Source organism: Lissotriton helveticus, chromosome 8 (assembly GCF_964261635.1).
Source record: "Lissotriton helveticus chromosome 8, aLisHel1.1, whole genome shotgun sequence".
NCBI classification, from domain to species: domain Eukaryota; kingdom Metazoa; phylum Chordata; class Amphibia; order Caudata; family Salamandridae; genus Lissotriton; species Lissotriton helveticus.
Window position 1 is genome coordinate 1,338,090,933 of NC_136069.1, and position 18,158 is coordinate 1,338,109,090.

The 18,158-nt window shown below is 43.5% G+C and overlaps 1 protein-coding gene across 1 annotated transcript in view; it reads left to right on the top strand.

Annotated features, from left to right (window-relative positions):
• Positions 1-18,158, top strand: part of F5 (coagulation factor V) — a 711,267-nt gene that overhangs the window by 435,760 nt on the left and 257,349 nt on the right. The window contains exon 13 of the mRNA XM_078658317.1: positions 12,256-14,341. Within this exon, the coding sequence (XP_078514443.1) occupies positions 12,256-14,341 (2,086 nt within the window). The remainder of the gene's footprint in view (positions 1-12,255; positions 14,342-18,158) is intronic.

An 18,158-nucleotide genomic window follows, 5' to 3' on the forward strand; every position in this document is an offset into this window, starting at 1 on the left:
ATTGGGAGCTCTCGATCCACAATTACCGAACGCACAGGATCGCCAACTCTTGGATTTGATGCTAACACTGGCAAGTAAGGTGATTTTGTGTAAATGGAAAAACACATCAGAAGTTAGTTTTAAAATCTGGCAGGATTGGCTCTCCTTCCTGAGAGGAGCAGATAATCCGGCGCTGCAATCTGCCACCTGGCGACCTTCCAATAAGAGACTCTGGACATCACTTGATATGTCTTCTTTTCATTTTGATCCTCCGTGATGTAATACTTCATGCTATATAGTCCCGTGACGGGCCTGTTCACAGCGGAGTCCTGTGCCTGACCTCATTATTGATAGCTTGGATTGCCATTTAACTGTACTTTTTTCTACTTCTTTATTTTGTCTGTGTAATTATCCTCATGTAGTCCTGTTACAGGCAGCGCCAGACAAGCGTGATTTGATTTTCTTTCAGTTTTGTGTATTGTTGTTGAGCAACGCATCTGATTCAATCTATGTATTTGAAGCCTTTTTTGTACTGTATTCTCTTTGTTTTCCTTTTTCCTCAATAAAAATGATTTGAATAAAAAATAAAATAAAAAAAATAGAATGCCTCCGGCTGGAAAATCGTGAGTTGTTGGATTCAAAAGTGAAGGTGCACATGCAATGGACAACTACAGATATGGAGAAAAGGCAGGGGCTATCTTGGCTAGTAAAATCAGAGCGGACCGGGTCAGGAATAATATGAACAGCTTAATTATTGATGACCAGGGAACTATATCATGCCATCAGGAGGATATGGAAAAATATTTACTCTTTTCATTTTCTAAATTATATGACGAGGAAGAGATCTCACTTGATTTCGGGCAACACCTTACGGTGGTTGGAGAGTAAAGCGCTGCCTAGACTAACAGATCAAGGCCGAGATATCCTCAATAGTCCCTTTACTGAGGAAGAGATCGGTGTATATATTAAAAACATAAAGAACAATAAAGCGGCTGGCCCTGACGCCCTCCCCGGAGAGCTGTATAAGGTATTACAGGATATTCTGGTGCCACGGCTTTGTGAGCTATTTAACTATCTTTATAGTCCGGGGGGTAAGGCACCCCCTTCTTGGAAGGAATCCACAATTGTGCTTATTTTAAAACCGGGAAAGGATCCCCTTAAGGCAGATTCCTTCAGGCCTATCTCCCTGCTAAACGCGGATTATAAGATCTTCACAAGCGTTTTGGCAGGGAGATTGGCAAAGTTAATTCCGCAACTTATTAGTTCGGATCAAAAGGGGTTTGTCCCCGGAAGATATATACATGATTTAACCCTTCGGAAGTATAGATTTAGCGGTGACACGGTCGGAACCCTTGGCAGTGGCTGCGTATGACGCTGCGAAGGCTTTCAACCGTGTCAACTGGGGCTTCCTGTGGGACGTATTGAGTTCAATGGGCTTTGGTATAACCTTCATTCAGGCACTGAGGGGTTGTTATGAGGGTGCATCCGCTGCAATATTATTAAATGGTATGTTAACATCACGCTTTAGTATAAAGCGAGGAACTAGGAAGGGGTCTCCCATTTCACTCCTCCTATTCGACCTCTATATTGAGCCTTTGGCACAGGCGTTGCGGTTGGATGATCAGGTTACACCCTTTATTTCTGGAGATTTTAACTGTAAGGTGGCACTATATGCTGATGACTTGTTAATTTACACAAGTAATCTGGCTGAAGTCCTTCCCAGAGTGGAAGACATAATGAAAGATTTTGGTAAATACTCTGGATACATGATAAATAACCAAAAAAACTAAATAATGTGCTGGGGGGTTGATAATTGGGAGGAAGCCAGAAGTAGTCAGTTTAGATATCTAGGTATAATAATTACACCGGACCTTAACACCATACCACAGATCAATATAAAGAAGGTGGCTAAGGATATCGATCAACTTTTTCTGAGATGGCAGAACCTCCAGCTTACAATCTATGGACGTATTAATTTGGTTAAAATGGTAATTTTACCGAAATTGACATACCTCTTTAATATGATACCACTGACCTTTCCACATAAAGCTTTGGCTAGAATCCAGGGGAAAATAGGTAGCTTTATCTGGGCAAATAAAAACTCTAGTATCTCATGGAAAAAGTTAAAAAGAAGATTGTTGAAGGGAGGGCTTGCACTTCCCGACATCCTCTGGTATGCCTTTTCTTTTCATTTGAAGAATATCCAATGCCTCCTTACCAGCCCGACGATTCCAACTGGGGGCGGATACTGAATACAATGGTGGAACAAGAGGGCGGCGGGCCAGGTTTTCTCTATAAATTTGGCGCGCCAACATTATACAAAAAGGTGCGTCTGAAGGTATTGAAACATGCACTTTCAGTATGGTCCAGAGTCAAGGGGAGATGGGCCATAAAGTATTATTCAGACCTCGCCCCAATCTGGGACTCCCCGGGTCTGCCGCCATGTCTTGATGACAGTCTCTCCCTCCCCATCAGGAGAGCAGGTATAACAGTATGGTCAGACATAGCAACATCAGAGGGGGTTCTCCCTTGGGAGGTCTTGAGATCGAAAATAGGGGACTCTTTCTCTAGATTCAAGTATATTCAGATCTGTTCCTGGTTTACCGCTGAGAGAGAGAACATAGGTGGAAACTGGGCAATTGAGTCTGCTCTTCAATCTCCAAGCCCAATGAGGAAGGAAGTGGGACTGTGGTATAGGAAAATGTTGGAGAAGGAGGAATCTGAGGCCCCCCAATGTACCAAATCTGGAATTCCTCTAGGTTGGAGGAGGCATTGGCTGTTCTTTATGATAGATCTCTTCACATCTTGTACAAATATGTTAGATCAGCCTCTTTGACGAAGAATAATTTTTATACCATCAACAGGCTTTATTATACGCCAAAAAAGATTGCTAAGTTTGTGACTCCCTCTCCATCCTGCTCAAGATGTGGGGTATTCGAAGCAGATGACATACATGTGTTTTATGACTGCCCTTCTTTGGGTCCCTTCTGGTCTATGGTCGAGAGGGCCCTGGAGGGCATTTTTAAGGTACAAGGGTGCTTATATTTAGTTAGAGTTGTTTTTGGGATGGCCACCGATCTTTTTTGTTTATTAAGGGGGGCACAAGTAGCGTTATTCCTCAGTCTTATTATAATAGCACGCAGGGAGATATGCAAATTATGGGAGGATACCAGTCCTCCTCTATATGAAAGCTGGCTACGGGCGGCATTGAGCACTGCACGGCTAGATTCTGGTTTGGCACAAAATGTAAATAGCACGGTGTGGGATCCTTTGTTGGAATGGGGAAGAGAAATGAGGCTGGTCTAAGGCCCTGCCAGTCCAATGATTACACCAGGCCTCGGAATAAAGGGGCAGGGCTGGTCAGCCCAGGCTATTGCAAGAACGTCAGCCCTGGGCGCCCACGACAGAATGGGTTGAGAAAGTTTATTTGCACAGCTTTTGGTGGAATGAGGACAAAAAAGAAACAAATTAAATAAAGAGTGTTCTGCAATGGCTGACTTTAAAACCTGACAAGTAGGCTCCATTGACCCCAAGGTAGTGTTGATCCATCGACCCACACTGATCCAGCAACGTTAACCAGCAAATACAGCAGGGCGTGGCACCAAACCTTCTTCAGTGATTTGGCACACTGAGTGCAAAAGTGAAGCGACACCATTAGACTGTTGTCTACTACTTAGCCACCATCCCAGAGAAATAGCTCATTTTACACCACTTATGAATAATTAAGCATATCAATATCTGCAGCCTGGTCTGCTAACCAATTATAACAACATCTACAGTGCGCTAAGAATTAGACAACGTTAACAGCCCTCTAAATCCCTTTAAAGTTTAATGCATTTTCCTTTGAAGGTATAAAACTCAATGGGCCAGATGTATGACAAATTCTATTCCCATTCAGAGTCAGTCGCAACCCGACCCACCTTGTTACTATTGCAATAGGTTGCAAATAGCAACTCACTGCAATTGATGTCCATCACAGGGATAATAGCCTGCTGGGGTTAGCAAACCACCATGACTGTAATTGCTTTTTAAATATTTTTTAAATGCAGTCTATTTTATGCAAAGGAAACAGGGCTATGATTAACAAATATATTTTCTTTATTATTATTATTTTTAAGTCTGAGTCTAGGGAGTGGTCCCCTGCACCACTGTCTTTGCTCCACAAACCTTATTTGGACATTCACAAAGGGGAATTTTTCCCAAGAGGATCCGTTCCCTTTTACCACCCAACTTGGGCATCGGTAACTTTTCAGTGATTTTACGACCGGTTGTGGGTCACAAAACATGGCCACACGGCTTTGCGAATTGCAATTTTGAGGGGACGCCCTAAACACGCACTTCCAAAAAACCCATTTATTTCTAAACCCATTTTGCGATTCGGTAACCACCTTTTGAATTGCAAAATGAATTTTCTACAAAACCAAAGGCCTGTTTAGTCTTCTTCCCACACAAACTCCACCAAATATGTTATTATGCACATTATTACTTTTGCGTGTACGTAGATGATGATGCAACACTGCCCACAATCCCCTGGGAATCCCCATCCATTTCTGATTATTTTTGACCCACTTTCAGCAACTTCAGGGTTTCTAAACCTACAACACATGTAAAAAGAAGAACTGCAAGGCCCTGAAAGCAACATGCTGTTTCAAATTGATACCAGTGGAGAGAGACGGGGCTCTTTGTGAACTTGAACACATTACCAATGTATCACTACTTAGTTTTATTTGCAGTAAAATGGCACCCTAAGTGTCACCCACAAGGCAAGTACATAACACACCTAAACAAATTTAAAACATGAACATGTCACATATTAGCAATATCAAAACCTAGCCACTATTGTAAATGAAAAAAATGAAAGCACCTATAGTGACTGTAAGGCTCCAATGAATAGTTGGTTTCTAGACCACCGACAGGAGCCTTGATAACGTCTTTCAATGCTGTCCAGTTAATCTAATTCAATTCAAATCTTCCAGGTGAAGTATGTTTCTACCTGGTGGAGCCTTGCCCTAGGAGGCCATGAAGGGCGTGTTGCTAGGCAATACTTTAGCAATCCCTTTAGCTGGTGGGACTAATTAAAACAGTATTGAGTGTAAATGTCCCCAGCAAGAGAAGTGTGCAGTAACTGCGTTTGGAATTGCAAAGCTGCTTTTATTTTTAGACGAAAATGTCCTGCTTACTCTATTCCTGGTGCTGCCTGAGTCCAGGGGTCGCAACTGCAGTGCCAGGGGTTGCATCTGTGACTCCTGAATGACGTCCATTCACATAGCTGCGGGTAATTCCAAGATTGCACCAAATGTATCTGAGAGAAAGAGTTTTGCTTTACGAATGGGGGATTTGAGGGGGTGATGCCCTAGCCCCCCCCCCCCGGGACCTTCAGGCGGGTGGTAGTGTCCAAGGGCAAGGGGTGACCCTGATTGGTTGTGGGGTCAAGGTGGTAGCCTAGGTTCAAACAAGTGGTTGCTGGGTGCCATTTTAGTCTGTGGTGCACCCCGGCTGAAAGGGAGAGTGTTAGGATTTACTAGTTTTGCCAAGTGTTTTTTCGCAATCTCTTGTGGTTTGATCAAGTTCTAGAGGTTAGTTACTGAGATGGCGGTTTATGTCAGTGAAGAGGTACGCCTGGCAAGGCTTGTCCTGCAGAAATGGCAGACCTTTTGGTGGTTGGCGCCTTGAAGGGGGTTAATGTGAAGGTCCAGCCCTGTTGGCATAGCAGCTGCTGAGTTGGCCTGTGCGTCTCCTTTGCAACAGGTGAGGAGAGGTGTCTCTTAGGTGAGGAAAGGTTTCGCAGGCAGCGTGGCAGGCCAGCCGTTGCAGGCCGATATGATGTGCTGCAGGAGGGGGGAGGAGGAGGAGCGTGTTTATTGCCGGCTCCGGGGCTGTTATCGTGCCCAAGGCCAGTGCTTGTTTCTGTTGGTCCCGGGGGGCGGGGGGGTCCCTTTGCATGGTGCGGGCTGTTGGACAGGGGCGGCTTGGCACTGTGGGCACTCGGGCATGGGCCGAAGGGCCGGTGTCTCAGTGCACTCTGTGGGCCGTTTTTTTGCCTCTTTCCCAGTCCACAGAGAACACTAACCTGGAGAGGAAAGCAGCTTCCCTGGGAGGCCGTTCAGCGATTATCAGCTGTGGTCTCTCCTTGACTCCCTGCCCTGCCAAGCAATCATACTGATGGTGGGCTGGGGAGGGGTGATTGTGTGCCAGAATCGGCCTCCCTGGGGGCCAGGTGTTGCTCAGGCCTTTGAGACATTTTCACCTCGACCCCCCCTGGGGCCCAAGCAGCCCTGAAACAGTGTTTGCCTTAACACCTCCCCACAGCCCTTCTCATTCAGGGCATAGTGGGCGAGGAAGAATGGGTCTCGCTGTGGGGGCCAGGTAATGATGGGAACTTACACCATCTTAGCCCCCCCCCCCCAACTCCCATTGATGGCCCAGCAGCTGTGTTTTTTGCTTTATCCCCTCTGCTGCCAGGCCATTGCCCTGAGGCAGTGAAGGGCTGGGGAGGGCTGAAAAAATTTACAAATAGTTGGGGCGATGCTGTTTTTCAGGTGCTCCTGCACTGAAGGGCTGGGGAATAATTTTGTGATAGAAAGGGGCCTCGCTGCTTTTCAGGTGCTCCTGCGCTGGAGGGCTGGGGAATAATATGTAATAGAAAGGGGCCTTGCTGCTTTTCAGGTGCTCCTGCGCTGGAGGGCTGGGAAATAATTTTGTAATAGAAAGGTGCCTCGCTGTTTTTCAGGTGCTCCTGTGCTGGAGGGCTGGGGAATAATTTTGTAATAGAAAGGGGACTTGCTGTTTTTCAGCTGCTCAGCTTGTAGGACATTGTCACCTTGGCCCTATGCCCTTCCGAAAAACAATATCCTCCCACTTACATTCCTTGTGTGTTCCATGAAAGGGCATGCCGGCGAATGTGGGCCACGCCCGTGAATGTGGGCCATACCCCGAAAATGTTGGCCACGCCCCGTGAATGTGGGCCCCGCCCCGTGAATCTGGGCCACTTTTTTCGTCCGTGCCCAGGCCAAATTGTGATCCCAATCCGACCCTTTGCTGGAGCTTTCACCAGGTCTGGCAAGGGACGTACTCGCTGGGGTATTGCATGCCCTCTGCCAGTAGCTGTGATCGGGCTGAGGCTTACTGTCAGTGAGGTGGTACAGGAGCCTGGCCCGGCCCGCGTGCAATGTGCTGAGTGCAGCGGCCCAGTGTTTTGCAGGACAGGCGTTGACTGGTCCATCGTCAGCTGGCGCACTATGTAGTGCCGCAATGGGGATTGTGATGGGCAGGTGGTGGGGCGTGGCCTGTGCTGAGAATGGCCTGCTGATGGATCTTTCCAGCTCGCAGATGCAGGGCCTGTCCCAGGGAAGCACTCTACCTTATGTGAATGCATAGAGGGAGGGGGAAAGAAAGGGAGCAATGTTGAGCTGCAGTCAGGCTGGGTTGTTGGTGCATGTGGTGGTTGGTGGCCTAGCTGGACCTGTAACAATGGGAAGCCAGCAGGTGGGGTCTAGCATTGGTGATGGTAGGTGTGTGGCCAGTGATGTGTCTGGTAGAGAGACTGCACAATTGGCCCAGGTGGAAGGATCCTCCCCAGGTTTTGCGATTTCTGGTAGAAGTCATGGGGTGGGGGTAGTCAGGATAGTTTTTTGCGCCTAGGGCACATTTTATGGTTTGGGTGGGAGGGGAGACTATTCAGGATGGGGGCCCGGGAAGGTGGGTTTGGCATGTGACCCACCCTCTGTTAGCAGTGGACAGGCAGGGACTGTCTATGGTCAGCCAGGTGGGTCAGGCAGGGATGGCAGCGAAGAAGGTACCCGGTCAGCCAGTTGGGTCTGGTGCTGCCTGGCGACCCTAGTCCAAAGTCGGAGCTTGTATCTGTACGGTGGGGTGGGCCATGCGGTGGAGAGGCAAGGTTCAGAATATGTGTCTACCTTGCAGGATTTTGAACCTTCACAGGATTTGTATGATGTACAGTTTGGCAATGGAGGTGTGGGTGACGGTGAGGTGCTGGGCACAAGTGCAGATAGTGGAGGAGTGTGTGGAGAGGAAGAAAGGGAGCTAGACTATGGTGAGGATAAGATGGAAGAGGGAGAGTTTTTACATGAGGCGAATGAGAACATGTAGTGGTCAGCACCTCAGGAAGTACGGCGGGGTCAGGGTGACTCTAATAGCAGGATAAGTGTTTGTGCTTTGCAGCCTGTTATGGCTATGGAAGCAACTAGGGCAGTTTCCAGCCAGACAGAGAAAGGACTGACATTGGGACAGACAACTTTGGTGCAGGCCCTGAATTTGAGGCGAGGTATGGGTGTGTGGGGGACCCTGCTGAGAAAAGGGTGGAAGGTGGGGTTTGTCGTGCCAGCGCATGGGGAAGCAATCTTTTGTCTGTCAGAGGGGAGATATGTGCAATATCAGGGAACAGGCATGGATTGTGGGGGTGTGAAGGAGGGGGTGATTAAGTCACAGGAGATACAATTGGAGGAAGGGAACAGGAAAAAAATCCAAGAGAATTAGAAGTAAAGTAAGGATGTGAGAAAGAACAGGCTGCCCTACATGGGTATTGCAACGCCTTTGGGAGCGCATTTAATCTTATCTACGAAAGAACGTATTTGAAAAGGGTAGCATGTGGGGATCTTTAAGCTCCTGCATCGGGAGGTGAGGGCAAAGGAATGCTTTAAAGAAGCAGAGTATGAGCTGTGTCTCAGGCCCAGGATGCCTGTTAATATTGACAACTGGACAGCTGCCTTTCTCATTTATGCAAGCATTATTGTGAGAAGTACCCTAAGGGGTGCATAGCTTTGTTTAAATAACTCAACGTAGTGCGTAAGGCTCAGGGTACGTTCAAGAGTTGGGCGTAGGTGCGTTATGACGAGGAGTTTCGGACGCGACTTTTGGAAGATACAGATGGCATTTGGGGATAGCTAGACAATGAGCTGTTCCTCCAAACAATGATGCCAGAACGGCCAGCCCTATCGACTTATACGGCGAATGACTGGTTGGTTATTTACATGCCCTTTTATGGGCATCCCACCCAAGGTGCGGTGGTTGTGGCAGGCTGGGATGGCATGTTGGTCCTGTATCAGAGGAAAGTGTCTTCGAGAATGAAATTTGCCTAGCTGAAGGTAAGTTTTCATTCTATAAAGATTACGGAGGTGAGGATTATACTTTCTTTCTTCACCTTAATCAAATATTTAACAACTCAACAGCCATTAAAGCCATAAAACTTCTTTTCCCATGAACACTAAGGAAAAAACGCACAAGAGTTTGATAGTCCTTCTTCAGTGTCCATGAGCAGGGGTCAACAAAGTCCTCTGTTACTCCCTGCTCTTCCACTTTTTTCACACAAATCACGCCAACAGTTTCCTTCGCGGGTCCTGTTTAGACCCATCGTTTCCTGCAAAGACACATTGCGTCAGTGACCGTTCCTCCATAATCTTCATACAGCAGTAGGATATGTCAGTCATGCAAAATTTCAGCAATTAACCTGATAAACCAAGAAACGCAAACTCTATGGCATTGGATTAACCATGCTAATCATATATGAAAACAGACTATTTACTCCAGTACGGGCGGGTCTGCATCTGACTTGATCGCTGGGTGAGATAATCCTCACCTCCGTGTCCTTAATAGAATTGAAACTTACCTTCACTTGAGCTAGGCACATTTTTATTCTATGTCAAGACTGAAGGCGAGGATTATGATATTTCAAAGCTTACTTACCTCCAATTGGGCTACATTCACCACTGGCTTAAAGTAGAATCTCTTAAAAGTAGAGTCTGAAGACCAATCTGCTGCACGCATGGGATCCTCTAAGTGTGCCCCCAAGCCCAAGGCTTTTCAGGCCTTTGCTCCTCATCCCAAATGTGCTCCAAAGAACTTTGTGTGAATGCCAGCTTCTTGCATCACGCATTAACCCCAACAGGCTGTTGTAGGTGAGGATACTGCTCTGTACAGTTTTCTTAGTGCAATGAGAAGTTGTCTTTTGCCGGGGGGAACTTTCTCAGTTATCTTCTTGTATGCTTTAAGGCATTTCACTACACATAGTTTGGGAGAATCTGCAAATGCTGGATAAGAAATCGTGGGGGTATTGGTCTTGGTGCGCCTACTTAGTTTATCCCAATTTATCCAAAATCTCCTTCCGGGACAAGAACCAGTTTGGTTGCCATGACAACAAAAGTTTCAATACCAAATTAATATCCCAAAGCGCCGCATAACGCAGTTCTGGGGGAAGAGATAGACAAATCCCCCTAAGTAGTCTCCATACAGAAGGATTTTTGGCAATCTGAGCCCCATCTACCAAATCATGTCCTGCTGGGATGGCGGATCGAGCGGCGTTTATTGAACGACATGCCAATCCCTCTTCCGTTAGGCTTGACTGAAAATTGACTAAAAATTGAGGATTTGGACCGGTCCCAGAATGCTTGTTTCCAGTCCAGGGAAGACATGGCTTGGCAGTTCGGGCTAGACTGTTCCCATGAGGCACAGGGTCACGACTGATTTGCATATAGCTTTACTACTACTAAATGTCTTCTGTGAATACCAAAATTAGTAAATTTAGGATTTTATCTCAGAATTGTTCTGTGAATCTGCCCCTCTCTGAGGTTGTCCCCTGGGCATCCAGTATCTTTTTTCCTCATTGATCTCTGAGAAGCCTGCTCCTTGGATTTATAGTATCAGGTAGCCTGTGTGTTACCGGATCTGAGGTTCCTCATGGGATTCTGCATATCCCCTGAGTATTCTTGACAAAACACCTTTTGCATTCAACATGAAGCTTGAAATGTTTTATTAGCTTTGTCTGTGAGCCAACAAAATGATTCTAAAGCAGGTATGAATGTGATCAATTTCCCTGCATTTGGTGACTAACTGTGTTGCTTGGTTCTGAGGTGTAGGAGACTGAAAAAGCACTGTTTCATTCTCTTCACATCCCAGATAGAAAATTCTCCATTTTGGTATATTTGACAAAAAGGAAATATTATCTTTTTTTCAGTAACATAGATCAATCAGCTTTCTTGGTGTATAGACTTGAACAAGCAAGAACTGTAATGCCAGAGCCCTAGCCTTCCATGCTATCCACGACCAGTGGCTGTTGAATTACAAAGAGAAACTAAGAAGCCAAGCCTCAGTGCAACAGGGCAGCATGGTAGGAAAGTAAACAAAGATACACAAGGGCCATCTTGGAAACATACCATAGCCAGGAGTGGATAGGAATAATGAGTCTTTGAGATCGTTTACACAGGTTGTAAGTGCAATGCACAAAATGTACAATATGATTATATGCTCACCCTCTAGGGGCTTAGGGTCACTAAGCAGAATAATGACTGTCTGCCTTAGATTGTTGTACAAACTTCTGTTGTAAAGCAAAATATGTTTGAAGTCTGTCATTTCCAAGGTAAGCAACTGTAAATATTCCTTGTTGTAAGAGGCTGGCCAGGAATCTATCAATTTCATGCATCCTTCTTATTTAAAGATTTCTTAATTTCCATGTTTCAGCATCCAGAAAAAGGTAGTTGGGTGAGGATTTAGCATGGAAGATGAGTGACATTGTTTGTGACAATTTTAAAAGTAGATGTTTTGTTTTAAAGAATGTTCCTCAGTGATGAGAAGTTCTGCAAAGGGTGTTTTTTCGATGTGTTCCAGGTTGGTCACCTTATGAAATATATAGAATAATTCCTTTGATTGAATTGATCATTTTGTTAGCACATTTGTCTATACTCACAGTATATCCAATGGAGAGATCATTAGAGACGTTTGGGACTCATAATTACCCAGAAACAATGCTTGTGATGCAAATAATCTGTGTTTTTAATTGTGGTTTAAGCAAATCGAATATTTTAAATTGTGTGCAGAAATAAATAACTGGATGCTACTGCTCATTTATATTTGCAAATCAGAATTTTTCCAAAGTGAAACCATTTTCTATCGTAAGAAAAATGCATTAGACCTTTGTGTAATATCTGCCTAAAACTCTGATTCTAATACCTATTAGTTACCCAGTTTTTGCATTTTAGGTTAGCAACACTCAGTCTAACAACAAAGGGATTTGAGAACCACTTGTAACTTTTTCTTAACAATTCAAATGAAGTCCAGATTTCTTTCATTGAAGATGGCTTTTGGCAAATACTGTATATGTTTGAGAATTGTTAAGGGGATGGATATATTTGGCAGTCTGTGGATTCATTGAATCCAGGATTTATTACAGAACCTTAATATGACCCTGAACGACTAATTTTTCTTGAACTTCCGAGGGCATGACGAGCATTAGTCAATGTGTCAATTTATTTGTGTTTTATATAGGAGTATGGATGTTAGGAGCTCTGAACTCCCCGAAGAAAAATCAAGACATGAAGCTAAAGTTCAAAGATGCAAAATGTGTAACTGAGGATGAGTACAATGATGAAAGCTATGAAAATAATGATATGCTATTCTCTGTATTATCTGAGCCAAACAAAGTAGAGACTGGCACAAAGGTAACGAGAGCTGACGAAGGCACAGATTTAGAGGATTTGACCTACGATGACCTTTTGGCAGATGCACTTAATCTTCGATCCCTTAAAAACCATTATGCACTAGAGAAAGAGGATCTGCTAAATCTTACTGATTTTTACGAAGAAGATGCGTTTGTCACCAACTCATTAAATGCATTAGAATTTGAAGACATACTGATATCGCAGACCGATGATCTTAATCAGTCATTGACTCTGAAAAACAACTCAGACGGAGCAAGCTCCATTTCAAATGAGAAATCTAGCTCTATAACACAGGTTTCCAACTTTCAAGAAGATCATGTTCATTCTGGAGAGAATGCTACGAATGCTCCCATCGTAGTTCTCACTTTTGTAAACCAAACTGCAAAACTAGAAAAAAAAGATACTTCAATTCCTAATCCAGGTGGTGTAACAGAAATGGAGGAGGCATTGTCAAAAGATGATAATTCATCGCAAAACCTTACAAATCCTCAATATTTCTTCAATTTTTCACGTGATGATGTAAATAATACAGTTCAAAATTATACCAATAAAGAAACCAACAAGACTACACTTCAGAGTGTGGGTGTTTATTTGAAAACAAGATCTCTAGTGTTGAACAAAAGATCTCTAGATGTATTGAATGAAATTGAATGGAAAAACACCACAGATCTGGAAGAAGCTTCTTTACATGTCGGCTTAAAAGAACCTAGAGAAGAGCCAACATTCATTTCCACCACTCTTGACATTGACAAACCACTTAAAATCATTAATATTGTCCAAGAGCCTATAAATGTTAATCAGGTTTCAGAAAGGGGTTTTGATTCACCAACACTACTTACAGATAGATGGCACTCTGCACCAGAAGAATCATTATCTCATGGTTCAAATAACATTACCAAAACTGGATATCTTGATCGTGAACTGTGTAATGACTGTGTAGGAAATTATTCAGAAACATTTGAAGAGTTGCCAAATGAAATGGGGGACAATGATACATCTGACCATGATGGCAATGCTGTTTTTACGGATTGGCAAAAGGCAGAAGGAAATTTTTCAAAATCAAGTAATGTTTCACAATTTGAAGAATCTCAGAATAAGCTAGAATATGGCTTACTTGTTGACCATGTTTTGAGTGACTCCGTTTCTACATCCAGCCCATTGACAGCAGAGGTCACCCAGGGTAATTCACTGCTCATTTACAAAAGGAATAAGACGGACACTGTAAATAAGACAAATGATTTGGACTCAGAGGAGGATGACTATGATGACTCGGTGGAGGACACCTTGACTTTTTCACGAAGTATTCCAAGCAAAGATGATGCACCTCAGGGAAATCATACAACTTCTGCTACAGACTCAAACCAAAAACAGCCATCAAGGGGGAAAAGGAAGAGAGTTAAAAGTGCATCTGATACTTTCAGCAAGGTCTTACGGAAGAAAAAGAAGAATCCAAAAAGGCAGACAGTCCTACTTGAAGGAAAAGGGCTTGATCATATGAATATTTCACGAGAACTTAATCACACAGAGGGAATGGATAGAGTTCATGAAACAATTTTGCCAAGCAGTTTTAATCAGTCTATGCAAAGTGAATTCAATCAAACAGGATTCTCACCACGTGGTCGGAAACCCTCCATTGTAATAGGCGTTCCTGTTGAAGGGGACTATGTTGAATATATTCCAAATATTGGTGACTACGATACGGTCAACAGTGATTCAGAGGAAGATGATGATTATAGTTATGAACTTGTTTTTCTCATTGAGCCATATGATATGGACCCCAAAACTGAAAGTCAGATTTTACTGAACCCCGGTGAAATAGCAGATCGATATCTACGGAGCACCAAAGGAAAGAAGAGGATATTTTACATTGCAGCAGAAGAGATAGTTTGGGATTACACAGGACTTAAAAAAAGGTATGAAAATATTCTTTGTCTTGTTTTAATAGACCTTACTTTAAAGCGTTCATTCGTTTTGCTAACAAAATGTCTACTTAGGGAACAAATTGCAAACATAAAGGGCACCATTTTCAAAATCCTATCTAAGGGAAATGGCCTGTCTTTTTATATTCCACTCAATCAATGCACAGGATTAGATTCTTTTATAGCATTTTTAAGTTTGGAAAACAAAGGAATTACAGTACACAAAGGTAAATGGGGTAATTAAATTCCATGTGTAATGCTAACCTGCCAAGGTAGTGGAGTCAGACAGCAGTTCACAAAACTGCACCTCCGCTCTCATGGCAGTGATAATTTTTGCTGAAATACCCCCCCACCATGTCAGTAGCACTTTCTTCAAACATGTCACAACCTTTTTGTTTTGCAGAAAGAAACCTTAATGCAGTGATGTCTCACTGTAGAGCACAAACAAAATGTCCCAGATGTACAGTCTCCCGGCGCATCAGACACATCTGTATCCCTTTTCCTGCCCGTGTCTGCCATGCCTACCATGCCTGTTCTAGGCAGGAAAAGAAACACCTATGGAGCCCCATCATTGGTAGGATAGGACTTGTGTAGGTCTTCTAGGCAAGGTTCTGCCATTGGAAAACTGATGGCTCCTCCACCTCAAAATGAGTGAGGGGAATGGTGGGTTTGGCAGGTGACTGCAGTGACATCTTACTCCATCAAACTCAGAGTGAGCCCCAAAGTGATTAATATAAGCTCACCTCACACAACATGATCAGGTGGAGAATTCAAAATGTATTTTAGAATAGTAAATACAACAACATTCATTCTGAAAAATCTTCTTATGTCTTATTGATAAGCAAACACGCTTAAGTGTGAAGCTGCTTGTGAGAAAAAGGTGACTAATTTTCAGTATGTCAGGAAGTTAATTTACGTTGTGCATGTTGTCTCCAATGGAATATAATCTTTTCAATAATGAGCATTCGTTTTTTAGAGCACATGGCTAACACATCTTGACACTTTTCATGTGAATGTAATCGTATCTGTGCTGCAGTTATGAAGACCTTAAAACTGCACTTTCCGTTCCCATCTTGAAGTAACATTATGCAAAGTATGTGCTTTGTTCAGAGGAGTATGACATTTTACTTTACTCACCCTTTCCATTATTCTTCTACCATTCTTTCATATCTCATTTCTTATTAAAGCCCATTCCCATGCTTAATTCTGGCCCATTTCTGGAAAAAATGCCATCCTTTCACAAGCTGAAATAAAATGTATGCAATTGTTTTTAATGCCTTTAGTCCGGTTTTACACTTTTGGCATGTAATTACAAACTTATAGAGTTCAAATAAATCTTGAAACTTAAAAAAAGAAAACTCTTAGCATTAATTCATAATTATGAATTATACATGCATGCACATGTCCACAAAAAGAGATAACGCAATCCCAAACTGTGTTCACGCTTTACAGCTGTTCATTTCAATAACTCAGAATATTAAAACAATGCGTGCTTTTTTATCACTATTCATCTCTAAAATAATTGAAGAGCATTAATGCTGACCCAGAATTCAAAGAAATCCTCATACATAGTCATGTATCTTATGATTTTTAATGCATTTATTTTTTTATAAACCATTCTTATTCAGAGGTGATTTGTGTAACTGTAAGACAAAACCTTTTCAACCCATTACACCTACACAGGACATTATGGCACAATCAGCAAACAACCAGGTGTTCTGTTATTGGAGATACTCCAGGTATTTTTTCGCCTTGTGCATGCGTTGTGTTAAAAGCATTCTGAAGTACAGGTGCTTGCACTCTGGAGGTCCTGTCACCTGTTTACCAGACCCTTCTTGGTTAAGTACATGTCACACCCTAGAATGCAGTTATGGAACCAGTCCCTCAAAAACGGCTTCAAGATCAAAGCAGTACTTCCTGTTTCATGTGCTAGTGGACCCGTATTAATATAAAATATGGCAGAATGAAAGAGCTATGTTGGTAACAGTTGATAACAGTGGTGAGAAGGGACTGACCATGCTGCAGCAGTCTGTTAGTGTCATAGCGGCACAACATAGATTGTGAATATTCAAGGTAGATACCGTTTTGGCTTTGCAAAATCACAGCATTTTTAATTGGCAAAATTCAGTTTGCTAATTTTCAAGTGAAAATTGAACGTGAGAGCAAACCTTGTGTTTAAAAATCACTAAAGTACCTCAGGTGAAAGGTTTGAGTAGAAGATGCCTCCGGAAATATGGTTTCTGTTCCAAATTGTCTCCAGCAAGCACTTTTGTGCTCAAACCACCCCAAATAAAACATTGTGTAAATTTCACCTAATTTTGACTATGTGGTCTAATGCAAAACTCTCCATTTTTAGGGCTCGGCTGAACGCGCGGAAGCGCGTCTCCGCCGAGAACTTATTGTGGCCGTGTCTCCTTTCCAGGAGACATTCCTGGCCGCGCGCATCGCCTTGGAGGCGATTCGAAACGATCACGCGCACGCGAACGCGCACGCTGCATTCTCTCAGACCAGACAGACACAAGCGCCCATGCACCCACGCACGCACATACAGGCCCCCCACGCTGCATTCTCCACCCTCTCTGTTTATGTGTGTGCGTTTGTGATTTTTATTTTACCTTACCTTCATTTGAGAACATTGTTAAAAAAAATGATGCTACAAAACAGAATATCGTGTACATTTATACTGCAACCCTAACTAAAACAATTGTGCATTAACATATAATTGTAAATACTCCGAGTTTCTAACGACAGTCCGCTTCTGCATCCCGTTGATGTGAAACGGAGTGTTAACTTATAAATTATAGCAATTCGTCACCCAATCGAAAACGGACTCTCAAATTATATATATATATATACAATATTAATCCTCATTTTCCGAAGACTTACCAAATATAACCACGTTTTTATTTCGTTGAAATGTTACGCAGCTAGTCACGCGCTGATCTCGGTGGGTCAAGTGCGCTGGCAGTTCTGCCTTGCTAACGGTTTACAAGGCGCTGGTGGCTGTGTGTGGTCTGTGGAAGCTCTGCTGTGGTCATATTTTCAAAGGTTTGTTTGACAAGCAGTTACTTTAATCGTGTGCTTTGTTTCCATTTAGTTTATGGCTCTGCATCCTTGAACTGGCATTGATTGTTTTCTAGAGAGCTCTCGGGGAGCGGCGCAGCACGGCGAGGGGCCGGCCCGGCTTGGAGGCTGCTCTTCCTGTAACCTTACTGCCCCCACATGGACACCGCGAGACCTCCGGGCGTCGGCTCCCTTCCAGGCATTGGAGCCCTGTGGGAGCTCGCCACCTTGCACTTGGGCCATAGAGAGGCGTAGAATTAACTGATTAGGAACTTTAAGCCATTGAACGAGGGACTTGTCTATCAAGGCTGTCTGTGGCAACGCTGTGCCTGCACGTCTCAAACGTGCAAACAAAGTCATGTCACTTTGTACAACAGAAATAATGCGACACCCCACGCATTCAAATTGGGATATATGTTATCTTTTCTGCCACTTTCGAAGTAATGTTAAAGAAAGACCGCGCTCTACAACACCCATTAATAAATATCTTTCGGAAACGTATGATATAGAGTTCGTTATCTCTTTATAAATCGGGCTGCAGTCAAGCGCCTTGAATAACTCGATAATTGTTCTATTAATTTCGGGCTGTTTCCTTCTCCTATTCGTCGGTCCCGTCTCCACAGTACTCTCTCTGGTTGATGCAGCCCTTTAACATGTAGCGCTTTAGAGTCCCTTGAGGCGCTGTACAAAGACCGCGTGAATTTATTTGTGCGATTTTATATAGCGCAAACTTTACCCGAAGGTGTCA